The sequence below is a fragment of the Castor canadensis genome, chromosome 6, assembly GCF_047511655.1.
Source record: "Castor canadensis chromosome 6, mCasCan1.hap1v2, whole genome shotgun sequence".
Taxonomy (NCBI): domain Eukaryota; kingdom Metazoa; phylum Chordata; class Mammalia; order Rodentia; family Castoridae; genus Castor; species Castor canadensis.
Window position 1 is genome coordinate 78,978,784 of NC_133391.1, and position 22,165 is coordinate 79,000,948.

The following is a 22,165-nucleotide window of genomic DNA, read 5'->3' on the forward strand; positions in this document are numbered from 1 at the left end:
TCTTGAACTCTTTGCCTGGGCTGGCCTCAAACCTTGATCCTCCCAGTCTCAAGCAGCTAAGACTATAGGTGTGAAACACTGGCACCAGGCCCTTTTGGGTTTCTTTTTACTTGTCTTGCTTATATCTATGATTGACAGACCCTCTTGTTGAGGCTACCTGGGCACAGTGTTGTTTTCTGGTGTTGGCAGAGAGAATTGCATATTGCTGCCTTGGCTTGTTGGCTTTCATGTTAAGAGGTGATATTTAGCTCTCTGTTGCTGAATTTTAAGAGTAAAGAGAAGTAATTTTCTTCTTAATTAGCTATAATCTTTAATTGAAATCTATTTTGGCCTAGTTAGCCAATCCTGAAAGAGGCCTGAATAATTAGGGTTTCCCCTTGCCGCTAGTGGAAGGCAGATACTTCAGTTCACTTACTTGCAGCAATAAAACTGTTCTTCCTTTCCCTGCAGCAAGAGTTATGAACACAAAGCAGATTCAGTGTTAAGTTTTAAAGCTTCCCCTTATTTCCACCCTAATCATTGGTAAATAATGTGCTTGATTATAAAATGGAAAACGTTGAAATTTTCCACTTGTGTATTTTGGGCTTTTCAGAGGTATTATACAATCTGGAAATAATAATAAAAGAAAACCTAGGGCTTATACAGTGCTTTTTGTGTGAGGAACTCATGTAAACACTAATGCATTGATCTTAACATAGTACTTGATTGTGGCTTTAAAAGGTCATGAGTTAACTGCTGTTACCAAAAGAGGAAAGAAAAAAAAAAAGAGGGAAGCTCCAATTTACAAATATTATTTAAAAAAATCTAGATAAAGTTAAATTAGGTAATTGAAAAAATGTTTTGAGAGATTTTTATTGTTTATATATTGACTTTTCTCTTAGTCTATGATAGATTTTTTTTTTTTAATGGCCTTGTTTCTACCTGTGAATCTACTTGAAACCTGATTCTCTGTAAGAAAGAAGAAAGTACTCATTTATTCCTTCAGCCAAGAAGACTTAAAACATGTGGTGGTCTCCTAAGTTTATCAAATTAATATAACAGTGTATTTTATTTGTCCTGAATTGAGAGATAATCTTGTTAGTTTTCTTAGTATACAATTTGTGATACTTGATTTTGGTGAATACAGAGCTCATGTAGCTTAATTTTCAACTTTCTTATGTTTTATAGGTTTATTCTTCAATCCAAGGAGGTAATTCACAGTCAGTTGTTAGAGAAACAGAAAATAGCAGAAGAAAAAATTAAAGAACTAGAGGTAAGTTTGAGTAATATTGACAATAGCAATCAACTTTTAGGAAAAAGTAATATTGACAATAGCAATCAACTTTTAGGAAAAAGTAGTAACCCTTCTGTGTCTTATTAAGTGAAAATATGTGCCTTAACAGGGTTCATGTCATCTTTTTGTTTTGTCTAATTTGTCTAATTATGTTAGAGCCATGAAGCAGTCAATATTCATGGCAATGTATAAAACAAAACAAAAACAGAAAGTCTCCTTTTTGTAATGGTGGGTAATTTTAAAAATCGGATGCTGTTAATCTGAATATATTTTCATCATTGCCTTTGAATAGTCAAGTCTGTTTCTTAAAAAATCATAAGCAAAAGAGCAATGCATATTTAAACATCACAGTAGTCATGCAGTGGTCAACTTTGTTATGTTTGGTAGGTTTATTCTTCAGTCCAAGAATTGGATTGTTAGTAGATTGTGGTGGATCAGCAGGAAAGTAAGTGATGATAATGGTTGTTAAAAGGATCTTGGTATAGGGTCTTTTTTACACGTTCTATTTCCTTTAACCTAGATTGAGTTCTAGACAAGCTGCTATAACTGTAACTGTAACTGTTTGATGGTTGGTCCTCCAATAAGGAAAAACACTTTTTTTTGGTGAGATTGGGGTTTGAACTCAGGGCTTGGTGCTTATGAAGTAGGTGCTCACAAAGTCAGGAGCTCCACTGTTGAGCCACACTCCATTTCATTTTGCTCTGGTTATTTTTGGAGATGGGGGGGGGTCTCATGAACTATTTGCCCAGGCTGGCCTTGAACCTCAATTCTCCTGATCTCAGCCTCCCAAGTAGCTAGGATTATAGACATGAGCCAGTAGCACCCAGCTCACATTTTTAAAATCTAGAGTAAAAGATGATAAGTAAAAATAAGTAGGTAGGGCTGGTGCAGTGGCTGAAGTGGTAGAGTGCCTGCCTAGCAAGTGCGAGGCCCGAAGTTCAAACTACAGTACTGCCAAAAAAATATTAATTAGTAAATCTTTAGGAAATTGGAGTTTATTATTATATTTTCCTTACACATTAAGAATCTGATAGGGTATTCTTTTTGTTTTTTGGTGAAAGGTCCGTCCTGTATATAGTAGAAGTTTGATTGGACAAAGAATTGGTTATTATTTCTTAGGGACTAAGATTTCTTAAGATGGGGGTGGATACACTATGACTTCATAGGTCACTTTATCTCATTTCTGTTAGTACTATTTGAAGCAGTGCTTTAGAGTCTGACTCAGTCCTCTATTGCATTGCATAGACACCCTTTTTAGTCTCTGGGGAGTTTTCAGGGGCACTGACTTGACATAGCCTAGAAGCATTGTAGTGTCTTGGGTTTCTTAGGCTTATTTTTGTTTGACTACTGATAACTTAAACAATCTTGATGATAGATTTGTAGCTTAGAAATATGCATTGTAAAACAAAATCTAAAAAAGTAAACAAACAAAAAACCTAGTAAGGGCAAACCTGTTATCCTGTAGTAACCAGTTGGTGGTTGTATCCTATTTTTATCCTGCCCAGCTGTTTTAGAGTAAATTTTATATTCTGTTTTGTTTTCATTCATAAGTAACAAAAGTATCTTGAAAAACCCAAATAAAACTGAAATTCTATGTAGGTAAAAAAAAAAAATGGGTTTTTACAACTAGGTAAATATATTTTAAAATTGTACTGATGAATAAGTAGCAAGGTGCAAAGTCATTTTATATAGTTCTGTTTTTATGGACACAAAAAAACAAAACCAAAGTCTGTATGGATATTAAAAATGATATGTAAGGCTATATATTAAATTGTTAATACCGATGACTAAGGAAATTAGATGGGGCATGGGGATACAGTGATTTTTTTAATAATCTCTGTGTTGATTAAATTCAACAAGTGTACGTCAACTTTTATAATTAACAAATTATCAAGGTAAAATTACTGCAGTTCATAATTTTAGCATACTACTCACTTCTGGTGAATATTAGGAAATTTATTTTCCAAAAGTTTCCTTTCATGGAATCTCTCAAATACTGCTGGAGTATTCTGATAGCTTTCATGTAATAGAAACAAATTAGTTGTCTATTGGTACTTGTTTTGAAATGCTAATTAATGCTACAAAAAACAAGTAGGGTTAAACTCTTGCCTCTATTTTAGGGAGTTATTTTGTTTATTTTCTTTTTAATTTTTAATTTTACATGTTATTTTTATTATAAAAACAAATGCTCTAAAAAAAGAAAAAGTCAAACAAAAAGTAAACAATGAAAATAGGACCTTTTCTCTGTGTACTTTCACATGTCAGCTATACAGTTTGGTGTGTATCATTCCAAACTTTCTTCATATTAAGTACTTTCATGTTTACATATATACAGCTCTTTTAAGTAAAGAGAAATGATGCCATATATACTTTTTTTTTTTAAACATTTGACAGTTATCTTTTGGGTTTAGTGATAGAAATCTAGTTTATATTGGATTTCTTTCTTTTTTTTTTCTGTGGAACTGAAGTTTGAACTCAGGGCTTCACTCTTGCAAAGTAGTCTCTATATTGCTTTGTGTGTTCTTAAAGCCACACCTCCAGTCCATTTTGCTCTGGTTATTTTGGAAATGGGATTTCATAACTGTTTGGGCTGGTCTTGAATGTTGATCCTCCTGACCTCAGCCTCCCAAGTGGTTAGAATTACAGGCATGAGCCACTCCACTGGCACTTGGCTCATACTGGATTTCTTGTTTTCCATTTCTCCCACCATCGTGGCTCCTCCTACCTCAGCATTCAGTTATTACATGACCCATATCTCTGCATTTAGAATACAAGGGTGCTGTGGAGATAATGCAGATTTGGATCATAATAGAGTGAATGTCTTGAAAAGGATAAAAAATTTTTTTTGGTTTCTAAGTGTGCATGAAAGCTGTGCTTACACTGTTAAGTGTGCAGTAAGTAACATTGTACTTTTAAAATTTATATACCTTAATTTAAAAATACTTTATTGCTAGAATATGCTAATGTAATCTTTTTTTCTGATGGAGGTGGGTCTTAGTATCGATGGCTGATTATTGGTCAGCCTCGTGATTTCTTAAGGTTGAGGTGGCTGTGGCAGTTTGTTAATAAAGTTTGCTGCATCAATTGACTCTTCCTTTTATGAAAGATTTCTCTGTAGCATGTGATGCTGTTTGATAACATTTTATCCACAGAAGAACTTCTTTGAGAATTAGATTCAATCTTCTCAAACCCTGCCACTTTATCGAGTAAATTTTTATATATTATCCTAAGTTATCCTTTGTTGTCGGTGTAACAGTTTCCACAGGATCTTTACTAGAAATAGATTTCATCTCACGGAGCAACTTTGCTTAGCCATAAGAAGCAAGTCATTTGTTAAAGTGTTGTCTGTAGATTGCAGCAGTTCAGTCACATCTTCAAGCTCCACTTCTAATTCTGGTTCTCTTGATATTTCCTCCATGTCTGCAGTTACTTCCACTGCTGAATCTTGAATCCTAAAAAGTCATCCAAGAGGGTTGGAATCAACTCCTTCCAAACTTCTGATAATGTTAATGTTTGACCTCCTCTTACAACTTATGAGTGGTTTTTGTTGTTGTCTGTATGTGTTTTGGTGGTGCTGGGGTTTTATTGACTGTGAAAGCAGGAAAGTATACTTCTCAAGGAAAGTGGGGAGGCGCAGGCTCTGACCAACGTGGCTTAAGAGCAGTACCTATACCTATACATCAAGAGCCAGAACCGTGACTATTGCTTTTTATTTTTGGCAATGGTGGAGTTTAAACTTAGGGTCTCTTGTTTTCTAGGCTGATGCTCTACCACTCGAGCCACTTTGCCAGCCATGAATGTTTTTTTTTTTTAGCTGAGTGCATGTTTTTATTTCTTTTTTTTTTTTTATTATTCATATGTGCATACAAGGCTTGGGTCATTTCTCCCCCCTGCCCCCACCCCCTCCCTTACCACCCACTCTGCCCCCTTCCTCTCCCCCTTACCCCCTCAACCATGAATGTTCTTAATGGCACCTAGAATGGTAAATCTTTTCCACGTTTTCAGTTTACTTTGCCATACTATCTGACAGCTGTAGCATTATGAATGTATTTATTTAATTTAATATTAATTTTATTTATTTTTACAAAGATTTGTTTTGTTTTGTTTTGTAGTGCTGAGACTTGAATTCAGTGCCTTCACCTTGAGCCACTCCACCAGCCCTATTTTTGTGAAGAGTTTTTTGAGATAGGGTCTTGTAGAACTATTTGCCTGGGCGGGCTTTTAACCTCAGTCCTCCCAATGTCTGTCTCCTGAGTAGCTAGGATTACAGGTGTAAGCCACAGCGCCCAGCTTGACAGAGATTCTTGATGTAACCCAGGGTAGCATCGAACTCATGATCCTCCTGCTTTTACCTCACCAGTGTTAGGATTACAGTTGTGTGCCACCACTTGAAATGTATTTCTTAAACAAGACTTTAAAATCAGAATTTCTCTTTGATCCATGGACTACAGAATAGATACTGTTAGCAGACATGAAAACAAAATTAAATTTGTACATCTTCATCAGAGTTCTTGGGTACCAGATGTCGTCAGTAAGCAGTACTATTTTGAAAGGAACCTTCTTTTCCTGAGCCCCTGGTCTCAGTAGTGGACTTAACTTCTTCAGTGAAGCATGTTGTAAACAGATGTGCTGCCATCAGGCTTTCTTGCCCCATAGAGCAGGGACAGAGTAGGTCTAGTATGATTCTCAAGGGTCCAAGTCAGTAGCAGCATTAGCCTCTCATAAGACAGTCAGCCTGTTCTTTGAAGCTTTGAAGTTAAACATTGACTTCTGTAACTGTGGATGTCCTAAATGGCATCTTTTTCCAGTGTAAGGTTATTTTGTCTACACTGAAAATCTGTTGTTTAGTGTAGCCATCTTCATCAGTTATCTCAGCTAGATCTTCTGGATAACCTGTTGCAGTTTCTACATCAGCATCCACTGCTTCACCTTGCACTTTTATATAATGGAGATGGCTTCATTCCTTAAACCTTATGAACTAAACTCTGGCCAGATTGAAACTTCTGCAACTTTTTCACCTCTTCTAGTCTTCATAAAATTGAAGAGAGTTATGGGCTTGCTGCTCTGGATTATGCTTTGGTTTAAGTCTGGTTCAGTCTTCTGTCTAGACCACTAAAGTGTCCTCCACATTAGTATTTAATACTGCTTTGGTTTCTATTATTCATGTACCCATGAGTAGTATTTTTCATTTCCTTTAAAAACTTTTCTTTGGCAGGGGGAGAGAAAGAAAGAAGAAAGAAAAAAAAAAACTGCATTCACGTGGTTTGATGCAAGAGGCCTAGCATTTGACCTTTTTCAGCTTTCACTGTCCATCTTTACTAAGCTGAATGATGTGTAGCTGTTTGTCTGTCTCTGTATCTATGAAGTACTGGAGTTTGAACTCAGGGCCTTGTGCTGCTTGAGGCACTCCACCAGCCTATGTCTAGCTTTTGATGTAACGTGGGAGATGTTGTGCTCTTCCTTTCACTTGAACACTAGAGACCACCATGGAGCCAATTACAGTATTGTGTCTTACTGTGGAGTAAGGAGGCTTGAGGAGAAGGAGAGAAATGGGAGAGTGGTCAGTTCAGTGGAACAGTCTCAAAACACATGTGTGTATCCATCAAATTTGCCATCTTGATTTTGTGGTGCCCAAAACAATTGTAATAGTAGCATCTAAGATCACTGATGGTAGATGATTATCACAGCTACAATAATAATAAAAAAGTTTGAAATATTGTGAAATATTTCTATGTGACACAGACATGGAGTAAGCACAAGTTTTTGGAAAAATGGTGCCAGTATACTTGCTTGACACTGGGTTGTGACAAGTCTTCAATTTACAGAAAATGCAGTATCTGCAAAGCATAATGAAATGAAGTATGTCTATACTTTCTAATACTGCTGTAACCTGTATTCTCAACACTGTCAGCTACCACATACCCCTTTCTCTTCCGTGAAACAATTCTTTTTCCACTACTACACTACTGCTTCAGCCTGAAACCCACTGTGCACTCATACTTGTACACACATATTAATTGTGTTCATAGTTTCTGTTTATAACTGATTTTTCTTTCGCTTATTCAGTTAGTTGATGAGAAATGTTGTATAGCTCATCTAAAAGGACTAGAAGGGGCCTGTATTTGTATTTATAAATTCCTCCTTTGTCAGTTTAGTGGGAAATGGTATTTAGAGACTACTGTCTGGAATATAAATGTTCATTAATACTGTATACACAGCTCAGAGTGTATGTTTTAATTTTCTTTGAAAGATGGCATTCCACTGACCTGGCTTCCATTGTTGCTGTGAGAAGTCATCTGTTAATCTAATTGTCGTTAATTTGTTTTTTCTCTTTTGCTGCTTTTAATATTTTCTCTTGTTCATGCTTTGTGGTTTCTCTGGAATGTGTTAAGGCATGGATTTATTCTTTTTTTTTTTTTCTTGTTTCTGTAGTACTGTAGGGTTCAAACCTAGGCCTCATATATGCTAGGCAAGTACTCTGTCATTGAGCTACACCCAGCCCTTCATTTTTTCTTAATCCTCTTGGAATTTGTTTGGTTTCTTAAATCCATTGATATTGTATTTCATCAGTTCTGGAAAATTCTTACTATTTCTGAATATTACTTCCTTGTTTTATTAGTGGTATTTCCTTCTCAAATATTTTCCCACCTTTAAACTGGCTGCCATCACCATCTACAGGATCATTTTAACTGGTTTTGTTATCTCCAGCCTTTCCCCATCTAATCCTTGTATTTTACATTATAAATATAATAAAATTATGTTTTCTAATATAATTGTAAAATAATAATTATTATTACTAAATAATTACTATTGTTTTTGGCAGTACTGGAGTTTGAACTCTGGGCCTCATGCTCGCTAGGCAGGTGCTGTACCACTTGAGCCATTCTGCCAGCCCTTTTTTGCTTGAGTTATTTTTCAGATAAGTTCTTAATGCTTTTTGCCTAACGATGGTTCTCAGATCACTGTCCAGTCTATGGCTTCCTAAGTAGCTAGGATCACAGGCATGGGCCGCCACATGCAACTTAGTAATTGAGATGGGGTCTTGCTAAGTTTTAGCCCAGGCTGGCCTCAAACCATGATCCTCCCAATCTTTGTCTTTTGAGTAGCTGGCATTATTGGTATGAGCCACTGCACCCAGCCTCTTCTAATCCTTTTAGCACATTTAAATTAGAATAACCTTTCTAAAATGTTAAATATGGTCATGTAATTCCTTTATATAAATCCATCTTTTTTTCCTCCATCATTGTTAGGATAAAGTTCAATTTTTTAGCATATTTTCAAGCTATTTATGAAATGACTCCTGTTCATTTCTCTTTCATTTCTTCTGCCTTCTCTTCTACTGTATGTTTCAGCCACGTGGAAATACTTTGAGTTGTTTTTGAACTTGTGCTTTGTTTCTATTAGATCTTTGAAAAGTATTTTCCTCCACTTGGGAACTTTTAACCAGCTCCATCTATTAATCCGTTAGCTCTTCCTGAGAAGCATTTTCTGATTTCTTAGTTAAATTATTTGCTGCTTTTGTGCTTCCTGAATACTCTATTAGGTCCTTAGCACAATGAGGGAATTAAACTACCATTAGTTGAAGTAAATCACACTTAAGGTTTTCTATTACTTGGGAAGCTTGGTACAGATTCAGAACTCTATCTGGGTTTCCTAAGACCTCTCAGATCCTCAGTCTCTTTTAGACATGCATATTTCTTGCCATTCCAGCTTCTATGATTATCATCTTCATCAGTTTCTATCTTCATATTTACAATTAAATGGGAGAAAGAGGCACAACTTATACAAAATTCTGTAGACAAAAGATAGGCCATTTCCTTTTTGCATGTTTTCATCTCTGAAAAAGTAAGTTTCTTCAGGGTTGTAGGCCTATTTTTGTATTAAAGCTGTTAACTTGCTTTTCTAATTTGACCTACCTTGTATGCCTCCTCACCCCCTACCAACTGTCTATGTGGGTCCCACTGTGGACAGACCTTCTCTGTGACACAGGTGCTAGTCTGACTCAGGTTCTCTGACCTGAGACTTCATCTTTATTGCATTTCTTATATTCCCTTTTACTTAGCCCTGTTGTTACTGTTTCTTCATGTTTGTTCTCTCCAGGTTTTTTCCCCTGCTCTTGATGAGTACATAGCTTACTAGAATTGTTTAGCTTTTGGTAGGTCCATCATATCTTGCCTACATTGTTAGTCAATCTAGTGGCCTTGGTTCCTGTCCCTATTCTCTTATAGGGAGGGGGTGCAGTTGCTCTAGAAGGGTAAAAAAGTAGTATCTCAACAGTAGGGGTTTAGAATTACTGTCCTTTTCTTCTTAAAACTCTGTATTTGCATTTTATTTACTTATTTGTGGTGCTAGGGATCAAACCTAGGGTCTTACATATGCTAGACGAGTACTCTATTACTGAGCTACATCTTAAGTCCTTTGTATTTATATTTTAATAAATGAAAATGGGCTATATTTCATACTACAATCATTTTAATGTCATTAATTGGGAAGTATTTTCACAACAGGCTCACAATATGATAATGTTTCATAGATTTTTATCTTTCTTTTATATAAAGATGATACATCAAGTTCTGGGAAGGAATACCACCATTTTATCCAAATGGTTGTTAGTACACCAATGATGCTGGTCTTGTTCATGAGGACATATGAAACAGTGGCTTTGGGATGAATGAGTAACCGTGTTATTTGTGTCATTATTTGAGGAAATTCTCTTATTTTTAAAAATACTGATAGTAACTTTTTTTTCCCCCATTGGTATATGGGTTTGAACACATTTGGTAGGTTTGAGCCCTTTTTACTTTTGTTAGTTTTGGGGATAAGGTCTTACATTTATGCCTGGGCCAGCCTGGGCTACGAACCTCCTACTTATGGCCTCCCACCACACCCTGTTCTTACTAGTGAAGAGAGCTCAATAATCCATCCTCCCTTCTTCCCTCTTTCCCCCTCCTCTCTTTCTTCTGCACTGGGGTTTGAATTCAGGGCTTTGTGCTTGCTAGGCAGGTGCACTACCACTTAAGCCACTCCACCAGCCTAGAGCCCAATTCTTGACTTTACAAATTTCAACTGTGGGAGATAGTTGAATGTTTTCAGTGATATGTTTAAACACATTTTGGCCATCATTCCCTATGTTTCTTTGTTTCGGGTGGGGCCAAACAATTATTGCTTCAGGCTCATCTGCCTGAAGCAACCTAAAGTCTCTATTATATGTTAGGCACATACATATACTGATTAACCACCTTCCTTTCCTTCTGTCTTCTGTAGTTATCATGAGCCACTCCACCAGCCCTATTTTTGTGAAGGGCTGGCTTCAAAATGCAGTCCTTCTGATCTTTGTCTTTTAAGTAGCTAGGATTACAGGTATGAGCCACCGGTACCCATCTGAGTACTACTTTTGATGGTTAGTGTTTCAATATCAGGGTTGTTGAAATTGCTCTCCCAACCCAGGCTTTAAGTAAAATCTAAAGAATTGTGTAAAGTCCTGACTCTCAATGTCCTAACTCTTCCACAAAATGAAGAGTTTTGCTTAGACAAAACTAAAATAAATAGGAAGAAAATTATTTTTGCTTCCTAAAATAAATAGGAAGAAAATGAGAGAACTGGATGGGAGGTGCCTGTGACACAGTAGTTGGCTTGGTTCTGAAACCCTATGAGAACACATTTTGGAGGAATTCCTATGATTGAGGAAATTTTACCCTACGTTTATTGAGGGTGATTTTTTCCATAGCATGGGTGGCAGTTGGATAGATGTTTAATTTTGCCCTTAGTAATTCATTTTTGAGCTGGTGCTGTTATATATGGGGACCCTTTGGAGGTGACTGTGTCAGGTGGACTCTGCTATATGATAGATACTGATTCTTACCTGTGTTTTTATTTTTGTTGGTTTGTTTTTGGTGGGACTGGAATTTGAACTCAGGGCTTCACACTTGCAAAGCAGGCACAGTACCACCTGAGTCACACCTCCAGTCCATTTTGCTCTTGTTATTCTGCAGATGGGGGTCTCATGAACCATTTGCCTGGGTTGGCCTGTTACCAAAATCCTCCCTGTCTCAGTCTCTCAAGTAGCTAGGATTATAAGCGAGAGCCACTGGCACCCAACTTTATCTGTGTATTCAGTGAAGAGATGAGGGCAGGTGAGAGCAGAGCCAGTGATACAATGTTTTGGTTTTTGTTTGTTTGATTTGTTTTGAGACAGGATGTCACTGTGTAGCCCAGTCTGGTATTTCTGCCTCAACCTCTTGAGTGCTGGGATTATAGGCATACATCACTAGAATGTTTTTTTTTATTTTTATTTTTATTTATTTTTTTCACAGATGTTTGCAGTTTATTTTATTTATTTTATTTTAATTTTATTTATATGTGTAGAATGTTTTTAAAATATTTGACAAAAGAGGTATGCCCAGTGGTTCAACTGCTTGCATAGTTTCAGTTTAGAATACATGAAAATTTTAGTTAATTAATTATTTTGTAGTGAGATATCATTTGTAGAAATGTGTATTAAATAATATCTATAATTATATAATTATATATAAATAATTATGTATGTATATATAATATATACATATATTAGGATTTCAGATGTAAATAGTTATCTCTTTATAGAGTTTATTTGCATTTTCAACATTTGTAAGGATCAATGTTTGTTTTAAAATAGTTTTCAGTTATTTAAAACTTCAGTCTGAAAGAGCTTGGTGGTTGGAAATCCCAGAGTTTATAGTGAACTATATATAATTTCTATGTCCTAATGTCTTAGGGCTTAATGTAACTACAGAAGCCTCCTTTGTGGCTTCCATGGTGGAATAGCCATAGGTCTCTAAGAGCCTATTTATGCTCCTTTTCTGATTGAGTATTCCTTATTGTCAGTATCATCAGTGCCTTGGTTAGTTGTACATCTGTTATGATTTGAGTGCTAACATTTTCTGTATTTCATTTCTCAGTAAATCTGAGAAGAACCTAGAGGTAAACAGTTCAAATAGAGCAGTCTTTTTAATCTTAAATAAATAAGAAAAGCTTATTTATCTGTAAGATACATATTACTTATATTTTACATGTACACATACACACACCTTTGATTTGATCTGTTCCTTGATCTTTATTTGATGATTAAAGTAACAGACTTGAGGTAATTGGGTTTGCTTTCCAATTAGCTCAAAGTTCAGCTTTTTGCATTTTTTTTGTTTTTCTGGTGGCACTGGGGCTTGAACTCATGGCCTCAGGCTTGCTAGGCAAGTTCTCTACCACTTGAACCATTCCATCAGCCCTAGCTTTTTGTATCTTAATTCTGTTATACTTTTCTTCTTAGATACATTCCTAAAGTTTCTGTATCCCTCCTTGGAATACTTATCCATGCCCACACCAGATTATCCCTTTAAATGCTTCAGAGTTATTGACCTTAATCTTTACTGTTATATGCTTTACATAGCGTATACTTTTTTCTCTGTCAGCCATAAATATGTGTCATTAGCCTTCTCCTTTCCATGCCTGAGAGTTTTGTCAAGGCTTTCTAGCAAATAATTTCTGTTGATGAGTTAGACTTTGAATTTTCTTTCATGTTAATGAATACCTCCCTGCTTTTGATAAGGAGAAATTAATTAGTGTACGTTTACCTACCTAGGACTTTTACTCTGATCAGATGCTGTTTTCATATTACAGGTGTAATAGTTACTGGCCAGAAAAAGCAAGGATGTTTAATACTAAATGTGGGAAAGGCCACACTGGTATTAATGAGTATGGTAAGCATTTCATTTCAGAAGAACAAATGGAGATCTCCACATTTATTAAATTCACAGCAGAACATTTATTCCTTCAATTTTTAATTTAAAAATCTTACTTTGATTTATGAGTTCTAGATTCTAATTCTTGCTGTACTCTTAAGTCTTAGCTCCCTCATCTGTAAAATTAGAGAATTGGATTAAAAGCTCTTGAGGTCACTCCAGGTCACTTCTGTTATTCTTGTAACCTTGGTCTTTTTTCTGAATTGCCTCTTTGGGACCAAAAATGCCCCTTAAAATGAAAAGATGGAAAGAAGCAAAATAATAAGTATTCTCCCATGTCTAGATCATTACCTTACTTTATAAAATTAATTGAAACCCTATTTTTTTAAACTAAAGTAAAGCTAGTTACGTACCTACAGTTTTGCCATCCAAAATGTGATACAAGATGATAGCATCTCCTTTGATGTATTTGTAGTAGTCACTTAAGTCACAGATACGTGTATATGATGGCTTTTATGTTAGGTGTCATCTGTTTTTGAGATGATTACTTTTAGATAGAGCTGTGTTGGTAGTATTTAACTCCACATATATAAATTAATATACCCCAAAAGACATCATTTTATTAATTGGTAGTGTTTTATCCTGTACTGTCTTATGAAACAATTGATACTTAGAATATTGGCATGCATGTTCCCCATGTTCAGAAAATGTTGATAAATGGTTAGATTCCTTGTATGTACCTTTTATAAATTGTATCTTGTATAAAATGTGTTTTTGTAAGTTTCAGTTAATTTTCTTATGAGGGGACATTGCTTCTTAGAGCTTTACCAGTTCTATTTTATTTTTATTCATTTTTCAAAGAATTTTTGCTATATTTCATTTATACATAGAGTATCTAGGGATGATGCTGTGTTGCTAACTCATTAATTAGAAGAGGCTCTCCAGTCTCACTTTGTCTTTCAAACAAATTTCTCACCTGCAATTAGCATAATAAAAATAGTGGAATTCCATCACCATTCATGAAGCCATTCTTTAGGGTATGTAATAACCTTGAGGGAATTTTTTGAGAATGGGCACAGATGCATTGTACTCCTAAGTTTTGTGTAAAACAGTTTAGCTCATTTGCTTCTGCTTTTGTTTTTAAGAAAACACATGTAAGGGTGGAACAATACTCCAGAGCAGGAAACCTTATCAGTTTCTACTGGTGTTTTATATGCACTGTTTGTATGTGACTCTAAAGACTCAAACTGTGTGATGCTGTAAAGACATGGAAAATGATTCTTTCTTAGGGCTGGAGGAAGTAATGACTAGTGGTTTTTTTTTTTTTTTTGCTGATAGTATCTGATAATCCCCCCTCCCTTTAGCTATTCTAGGCATGTTTAGTTGTCAGGCGTTGTCGGGCTAAATTGCTAAAAATAACAAATAAGGGGGAGGCTGTTCTAAGGCCAGCTTTTGCCACTGTCTGTAATCTGTTTAATTTAGTTCCTAGGAAGAAAGGGCAAAAGGAACATGGTGCCATTCTCAATTGAATGGATTTTTTTGTTTATAGTGCTGACAAGAACATTGTTTGAGCTCTTCCTTTCCCCAAACCCCATAGGGCGCTCATACCCACATCCACTTATTGTGGGGAGCCAGGGCCTGGGTACTCAAAGAGCATGCTCTGATTCCGTGGTTGTACTAGAGATTAACTAGGCAATTGTGGTCTTGGCAATTTGCTTGTCTAATGTGGCTTTTGGCAATGGGAATGTGCATTTAACTTGTAAGAAAGAGAGAGGGTGGGTGGTGGTTAGAATTGAGGGAGTTAGTGTGTTTTTATTTAGTATTCTTCCCTAACTCGGTACTTTGAATCAGGTTGTTTGATAAAATTGACCACACATATGACTCAACTCCAATACACCTGCATTTGATTTTAACTCTTACTACTAGCATAAAAGCTCTGCTTTGATTTGACTCTGAACCCTCTTTGTCCTTAACATCTCTTCTAAAAATAGAAATAACTCTCTATAGAGATAGCAATCTAGTACTTGTTTGTGAAGCTGTAGAAGATCACTGCTTTAAATGCCTTTCCTATCCCTTGCTGTGTGTATTAGGTAGATCATGTGAAAACCAGGTGTATTTCTGGTGTTGTATATTCATTGTTGACTCCCTGGAGGGCTTTATTTTTTGGTGTTATGAGGGTTTGAACTCAGCGCTTTGCACTTGCTAGGCAAGCACTCTACTTCTTGAGCCACACCTCCAGCCCTTTTGGCTCAGGTTATTTTGGAGATAGAGTCTCACTTTTTGCTCAGGCTGGCCTGGACCACGATACTATTTTGTTTTTCCCCTGGAGCTGGGTTGACATGCATGTACTACCATGTACAGCTTTTTTATGTTGAGATTGGGTCTCACAAACTTTTTTCCTCCCAGTTTGACCTGGAAAGGTGATTCTCCTGATCTCAACCTCCCAAGTAGTTAGGTTTACAGGTGCGTGGCACCCGTGTTTGGCATGGGCTTATTGATTTTTATATTCTTAAGTTACTTACTGATTTTAATATACTGAAGTCTCATCTGAAATCCTTTTCTTTGTGCAGTTTTTTTTTTTGAGGGAAGGTGTGTGTCTGTGTCCGAACTTGGCCCCTTTAACACTAAAGGGGGAAAAAATGGATTGTTTTAATTAGAGATTCCTAGAAGGGGAGGGCATGGAAATGTCTTGGATCCTGGTATTCTAAAGCTTTGGAATCTGAGCATTTAGACCCTATAGGCTTTGAGAATGCTTACTTTTAGATGTTTCTTAAGTCACCAACCTGTCTTACTCCCTAGTTTCATGAAAGGCTGGTGCATTATCCAGGTGAGAGATACTGGTAGCTTTGACTAGACTGGTGGCAGTGGAGGTGGTTGGACTCTGGACAGAGAGACAAGATGATTGGGCGTAGGGGTGAAAGAGAAAAGTCAATAAAGACTGAAGTTTTGGGCCTGTGATTAAGAAATTATAATCACTTCCTCCTGCATATAACATTCACTTTCCTATTGGAGAGTTCTGGGATGGTTCACCAAAAAGGGGACATTTCACTAGGGCTTTGAAGGTCTGTTGGAATTTTGCTGGTTGGGGCTGAGAGGCATTGGAAAGAGCATTTCAAATCAAAGAGAGTGTGGTCAAAAGTATGTAATAGAATGGTGGTTGGTGTGCAGAATTGGAGTGAGAAATGAGGCTGGAAATGTCTAAGGAAAAGGAGTGTAAGCTAAAATGAATGAAACAGCATTGTTTCTACTCACTTTATTGAAGTACTACTTATTCTGGGCAATTAGCTGTTCCCAGTGACAATGTGATTCACTTGTGGCTTGTACACAGCATTCCATGGGTACTGGGCTCCACAGAGATTATCCTCCTGCAGACATTCCAGAAGTTTATAGGAACAGATGTGCTATTGAGAATTCATAAATCAGTGTTTCCTAGTCAATTTTTAAGTTTCAAAATTAATTTTAAAAGTAAATTGAGGCAGGAGGATTGGAATTTGAGGCTAGGTTGGTGTACATAGTGAGACTGTCTCAAAAAAAAAAAAAAGCAAATTGAACGTTGGTTTGGGCTATGTTATATCTGAAATACTATTAGACACCCAAGGAAAAATATTGACTAGACAATTGGATGTATGGATCTAGAACTCTAGGTTACTGAAATAAAGTTAAGCATTGTCTCAAGGGGCTAAGGGTATAGTTCACTTAGCATGTGCGGAGCAAGCCCCATTGCACAAATATGTACCAAAACAAAACAACAACAAAGGGATTGCTTGTAAATTGTCAATTTATAGATAGTATTTAAAGGCTTAGGGGTGGGGGCAGGGGGGAGAAATGAACCAAGCCTTGTATGCACATATGAATAATAAAAGAAAAATGAAAAAAAAAATAAAATAAAATTACTCTAGATTACTTACAATGCAAAAAAAAAAAATAAATAAAGGCTTAGACTAGAATAGATTGGTTAACTAAGAGAAAAGGATAGCTATACAAGTCAGTGTTCATGCGCCAAGCCCTGAAAAGTGCTTTACAGAGGTGTGTGCAGTATGAGTGCAGAGAACTCAGTAACTACCATGTGGGCAAACCTCTGCTAAGAAGGGTCCAGGATGGAGGGTTGGGACCAGCTCTCTTTGTGGTTAGGGGCTGCTTTTCCCTAAGTTGTGCAGCGCCATGACTGGTGGCAGCAGGAGCTATTAGTTCTATTTGTCCTGAGTGGCTAGTGCTTTGTGGCCTTCCTCTGCAGCACTGACCCTGGAGCTGGACAGGCCTAGCTGGCTCAGGGAAGCATTTGTTCCCCTTGGGAAGGAATGCAGAAGGTAGAAATTGACATCAGATTTGGCTCAGAGCTGAGTGCTGTGTCTCTGGGACCACACTGCAGGGAGAAAGTGGCTGAATACCTTATCAAATCCTTTAAGAACCTTTTAACCTGCAAAACTAGTTCAGGGGCTGGGGGCGTGGCTCAGGTGGTAGCTCAAGACCCTAGGTTTAGTTCCCAGTACTTTTTTTTGTTTTTTTAAGCTAGTTGAAAACTAACAGGCATATTTGCTTTTGCCCATGGATATGCCCATCTCCCTCACATTTTTACAGAAGATACCATAGAAATATGACAGGTTTTTGTTTTGAGGAAGGGTTTATATAGCCCAAGCTGATCTCAAACTTGGGATCCTTCCTACTTAAGCCTCCTGAAGTGCTAGGATTAGCGGCAGGCCCCACCGTGCCCAGTTTGGCAGAATTTCCTGTACTTTAAACAAACTAATGTGTACCTTTACTATTCTCTGTGCCCACTCACACATATGCACAACACACTTTGCTACCATCTTTGAGATCCAAATATGTACTAAGAAAAACTTCAGCCTTTGAATAACTTTGTAGTTCATCCTGAGGATTCTTAGCAAGTAATAGATACTCCTTTTCTTTGCTCTGATATACAGCTCTGATATACAGAGCATAATGCTTTGGCATAATAAGTGAGAATATGAACTCTAGAAACAGGTGAATAGAAATTTGAACTCTAACTCTTGTCACTTACTATCATCTTGGGTAAATTATTTAGTATTTCTAAGCCTAAATAAACTCTGTAAGATGACAGCAGCAATGATGTTGAAATGGAGGGACAATTAATTTTCTACACAAGAATGGAGCCAATAAAAAGGCAAGTGGATATAAAAATTTCATTTTTTTCATATGTATTTTGCCTCTGTTACTGACAAAGATTAAGTTAAAAGATATGATTTAGTGTGCAGCAATAATGGGTTTCTGATACTGACTCAGAGTTAAATGGAAGGAATGGTGGGACAACCACAGGTTTCTCTGCAGAGGTAGGCAGGGTCTGTCTGTCAGACTCACAAGGGAATTCTGTTCCTTTAAAAGCAAGCAACTCCTGGTGGAGCAGAAGAGGCTGAGCCATAGTCAGCAAAGATGCTAAAATGGGAAAGAGTTAAGCATGTCTCCCTCATAGAAAAGACCCTGTCTTGTAACTTCCTACATAAACCACAGCACTATGCCTGGCACACAGAAAGTACTCACTAAGTGCAGGATTTTGTTATTTCCATATGGTGTCTGCTCAGTATCTATATACTAATTGTGCGTATTGCTACCAAGTGCTTTTAAGATAAAAGATTTTTTATATGAATAAAAAAATACACAAATGTACAAAAGTGAAATTAATAAACACCCAAGCACTTACTGTCCAGAATTAACAAATGTTGTGCCCCTCCCCCACAACCTTGTGCTGAGGATCTAACACAGGGCCTCACACATACTAGGCAAGTGTGCTGCCACTAAGCTACACCCCCCAGCCCTAGCATTTTGTAATAATTTACTTTGTTTTTGTTTTTTACAAAAACAATACTGATGAAATTGAATTTTTGTAACATCCCTCTACTACCCCCACCCCCCAGTCTCATTGACATTAACCAGAAGTAACTACTATCAAGAGTTTGGTCAGTATCTTTCCATCCCATATTATATATGCATCTTAAATTTGGCAGATGACATCATCATCAATTGCTTTTTTCATCCAAGAGCAGGTTTTTGAACTCTTTATACTCAAAAACACAGCTCATTCATTTTAAACTGCTGTAGGGTATTCCATAAGAACAATCTATATTTTATTTGAAGAATCCACTGTTGATAGCTTCAGTATACATCATGTTAGTGTGGCCAAAGGATATAAGTGCCCGCAGGTCAGTGATACCTGCTGCTCTTATTTCCAAGTCATGGACTCTGTGGTGAACCCATCTCATAAACCTGGTGATCTCTATCCATGCTTTGGAAATAGAGATCACATGTCCTTCTCAGAATCAAAGAAAGAGGGAGATTAGAAGGAGCTCAGGATTCCAGGTTCTACACTCCAGCCACTACTTGGACTCTGAAAGAAATGTGGATTCTTATGTGATGGATGGATACTCTGTGAGTAGCTGGACCTTCTAATATTACAGTCCTTTTTAAAAAAAATAAAATTGTATTTCCCCCTCCCCCCGCAGATAGCAACTCTTTGAGTAAAGAAATTACGAGTGGTTTCTAAGTGACCTGGCATCTGGAAGTTGAAAGGGCAAAGTGAAAACCACCCCTTTGAATCATGTTTGCAAAGAGAATTGTGCCAAGGAGTTTATTACTCCAGTGTTATTACAGATTTAATTGGTATTATGTCAGCTATTTAGATCAGAGCTAATAGCATATGAAACTCCGTTCTGTTTATACCAGTTCCATAGTAACTTGGTGGGTGTGGAGTTGGGGACAAGTGACAGCTGTGACGTTTGGTCTGTCCAGTGCTTTCATCATGGTCTGAGTATCACCCTGGATAGAGAAGTGCGTGATGTGGACCTGACCTTAGTGCTCCTTAGGACATTCATCTGTGAATAAAGATGTTGGATTCCTTGTTTAACCTAGAATTTCAGCTTAGAGTCAGGGATACTTGGTACTGATAGGTATAACTGTGAGCATTCCTTTTCTCTTTCTTAATTAAAAAGAGATCCAAGGTTTTTGGAAAGCTTTATAAATAGCCCTTTGATATTAGAGCACATTTGTAGTTCTCCAATTCTGCCCTTTGGTGACCCACACGAATCAGCCTAGGCGGAGCCTATGACTCATGCATCTGTGCTTGCTGTGGCTTTGAGCTCTTGCTTGTTTTTACTGTCTCCAGGTCCTTTTATGGGTTTCCGGTTACCATATCTCTATTTTTTTAGTTACGTAAATGTTACTCGATTGGAAAGTGGTAATGAAACATAGAAGTTTCTCTGCCCTTGTTTGTCCGTTGGCTCTCCCAGATTACTTTACTAACTCATTAATCTAAATGCATAGTGCTTCTGCTTACAACATTAATTTTCAGAAATTAATATGTCAGTTTGTTTTACCCTGTCCAGTTTGTATATGTATTACTGTTAAGTCTTTGGGTGGAGTACAGACTAATTTGCTGGTGAGAATAATTTGTGAGAAACTTGCTTTGCAATCTTGTTTTCATACACAGAGCCTTACTGACTTGTCTTTGCCCCTTGTAGTGCAACATTTTGACAGTTCTTTAAAAAAAAAAAAAAGGATAAAATTCATTGTGTTGCATAACTGTCACCCACTGATTCCAGAACATTTTTATTACCCCAAAAAGAACCCCATTATGTTTACCCAGTAAGCAGTTACTTCCCGTTCCACCTTCGCCCAACATATGCCTACTGTTAATCTATTTTCTGTCTCTGTAGATTGTCTGTTGTTGATGCTTATATACTATGTAGCCTTTTGTGTCTGGCTTCTTTCACTTAGCTTAATTGTTTTCAGGGTTCTTCCATGTTGTAGCATGTATCTGTGCTTTATTCCTTCTCTTGTCTGATTAATATCTCATGGTATGAACACACCACAGTTTCTTCATCTGTTCATCAGTTGATAGACATCTGCATTGCTTCTACTTAATATGAATAAGGTTGCAGTGAACATTCACAAGTTTTTGTTTGAATACCTGTTTTCATTTCTCTTGGGTGTACACCTCAGAGTGGAGTTGCTTGCTGGGTCATATCATAATTTTATATTTTAACTTTTTGATTAACTGCCAAACTTTCCCATGGCAGCTGTACCATTTTACATTCCCATTAGCAGTATCCTTGCCAATGCTTGCTGTTTTCTGTTTTTGATTATAGCCCTCCTTTTGGATATACGGTAATAGTATCTTGTGGATTTTATTTGCATCTTCTGCAGTAAGTAATGGCGTTGAACATCTTTTCATGTGCTTATTGGCCATGGATATATCTTCTTTGGAGAAATGTCTAAGTACTTTGCTTATTTTCTGATTGGGTTGTTTGTCCTTTGTTGTTGTATTTTAAGAAAACAGTAGTTCTGCATTTGCTTGGAATAGAGAGCAAGGGAGAGACTGGTTCCAGGTTTCTGCCACACATACCTGTTTGGTAGTCCTGCCCTCAATTCAGTTGAGTCAGTCCCACCTTCACTTCTAAGAATGCCAGGTGTTGCCCTTACTTCCTTTCCAGCAGCAGCCACTCCCTAACTCCCTTCCCCTTTACTATGCCCACGGGCCAAACTTTACTGGGAACACCATGGATTTCATTCATCTTGCTTTTCTTTTAAGAATAAGACAGACTAATGACAAGCTGAAATTGTGTGGCTTTTTATATTATTATTTGTTCACTTAGTGAAGTTTTTAGTATTCCTTCTAGTCCTTATTGATGAATACTTGACTTTTCTATCCTGGAAAAACAACAAAAATAATGGCTATTAAGAAACTTCTTGATTTTGTAAAATTTATTTTAATTTTTCTTTATCATGTACTGGGTACATTAGTTTTTCTCATGATGGTTCTTAACAGCCTGTTCTGTGTAAGTTGCAATGTATTTAGTTAGGGAAAGAAGCCAAAGATCAATATCAGGGTTGGGTTTTGGGTAGTGATATTAGTAGTGCTCTCTGTGTTTCTCTTTATCTTTTTGTTTACTTCCTGAGACACAAATGTGTGTCATGTTTAGTATACATTTAGTATATTTGTACTGCTCAAAATTCTCAATTGTGGCATTGTGCTGTCTTCAAAGGATGTTCTCATGGCTGCTTTATTTTCTGAACAAAGCATGCCAGCCCTTCTCAGCATTTCCTTGGCATAATTATACTGATGCTTGTACAACCATTGTGTTGGGCCTGCACAAAGGCGGCCCAGTGTCTCATTGGAGATAGGAAGCAAAGTTATTTGTCCTGAAAC

General features: G+C 37.0%; 1 protein-coding gene across 1 annotated transcript in view; it reads left to right on the top strand.

The window, feature by feature from the left end:
• Pfdn1 (prefoldin subunit 1) overlaps positions 1–22,165 on the top strand; it is a 59,065-nt gene that overhangs the window by 25,552 nt on the left and 11,348 nt on the right. The window contains exon 3 of the mRNA XM_074076891.1: positions 1,168–1,252. Within this exon, the coding sequence (XP_073932992.1) occupies positions 1,168–1,252 (85 nt within the window). The remainder of the gene's footprint in view (positions 1–1,167; positions 1,253–22,165) is intronic.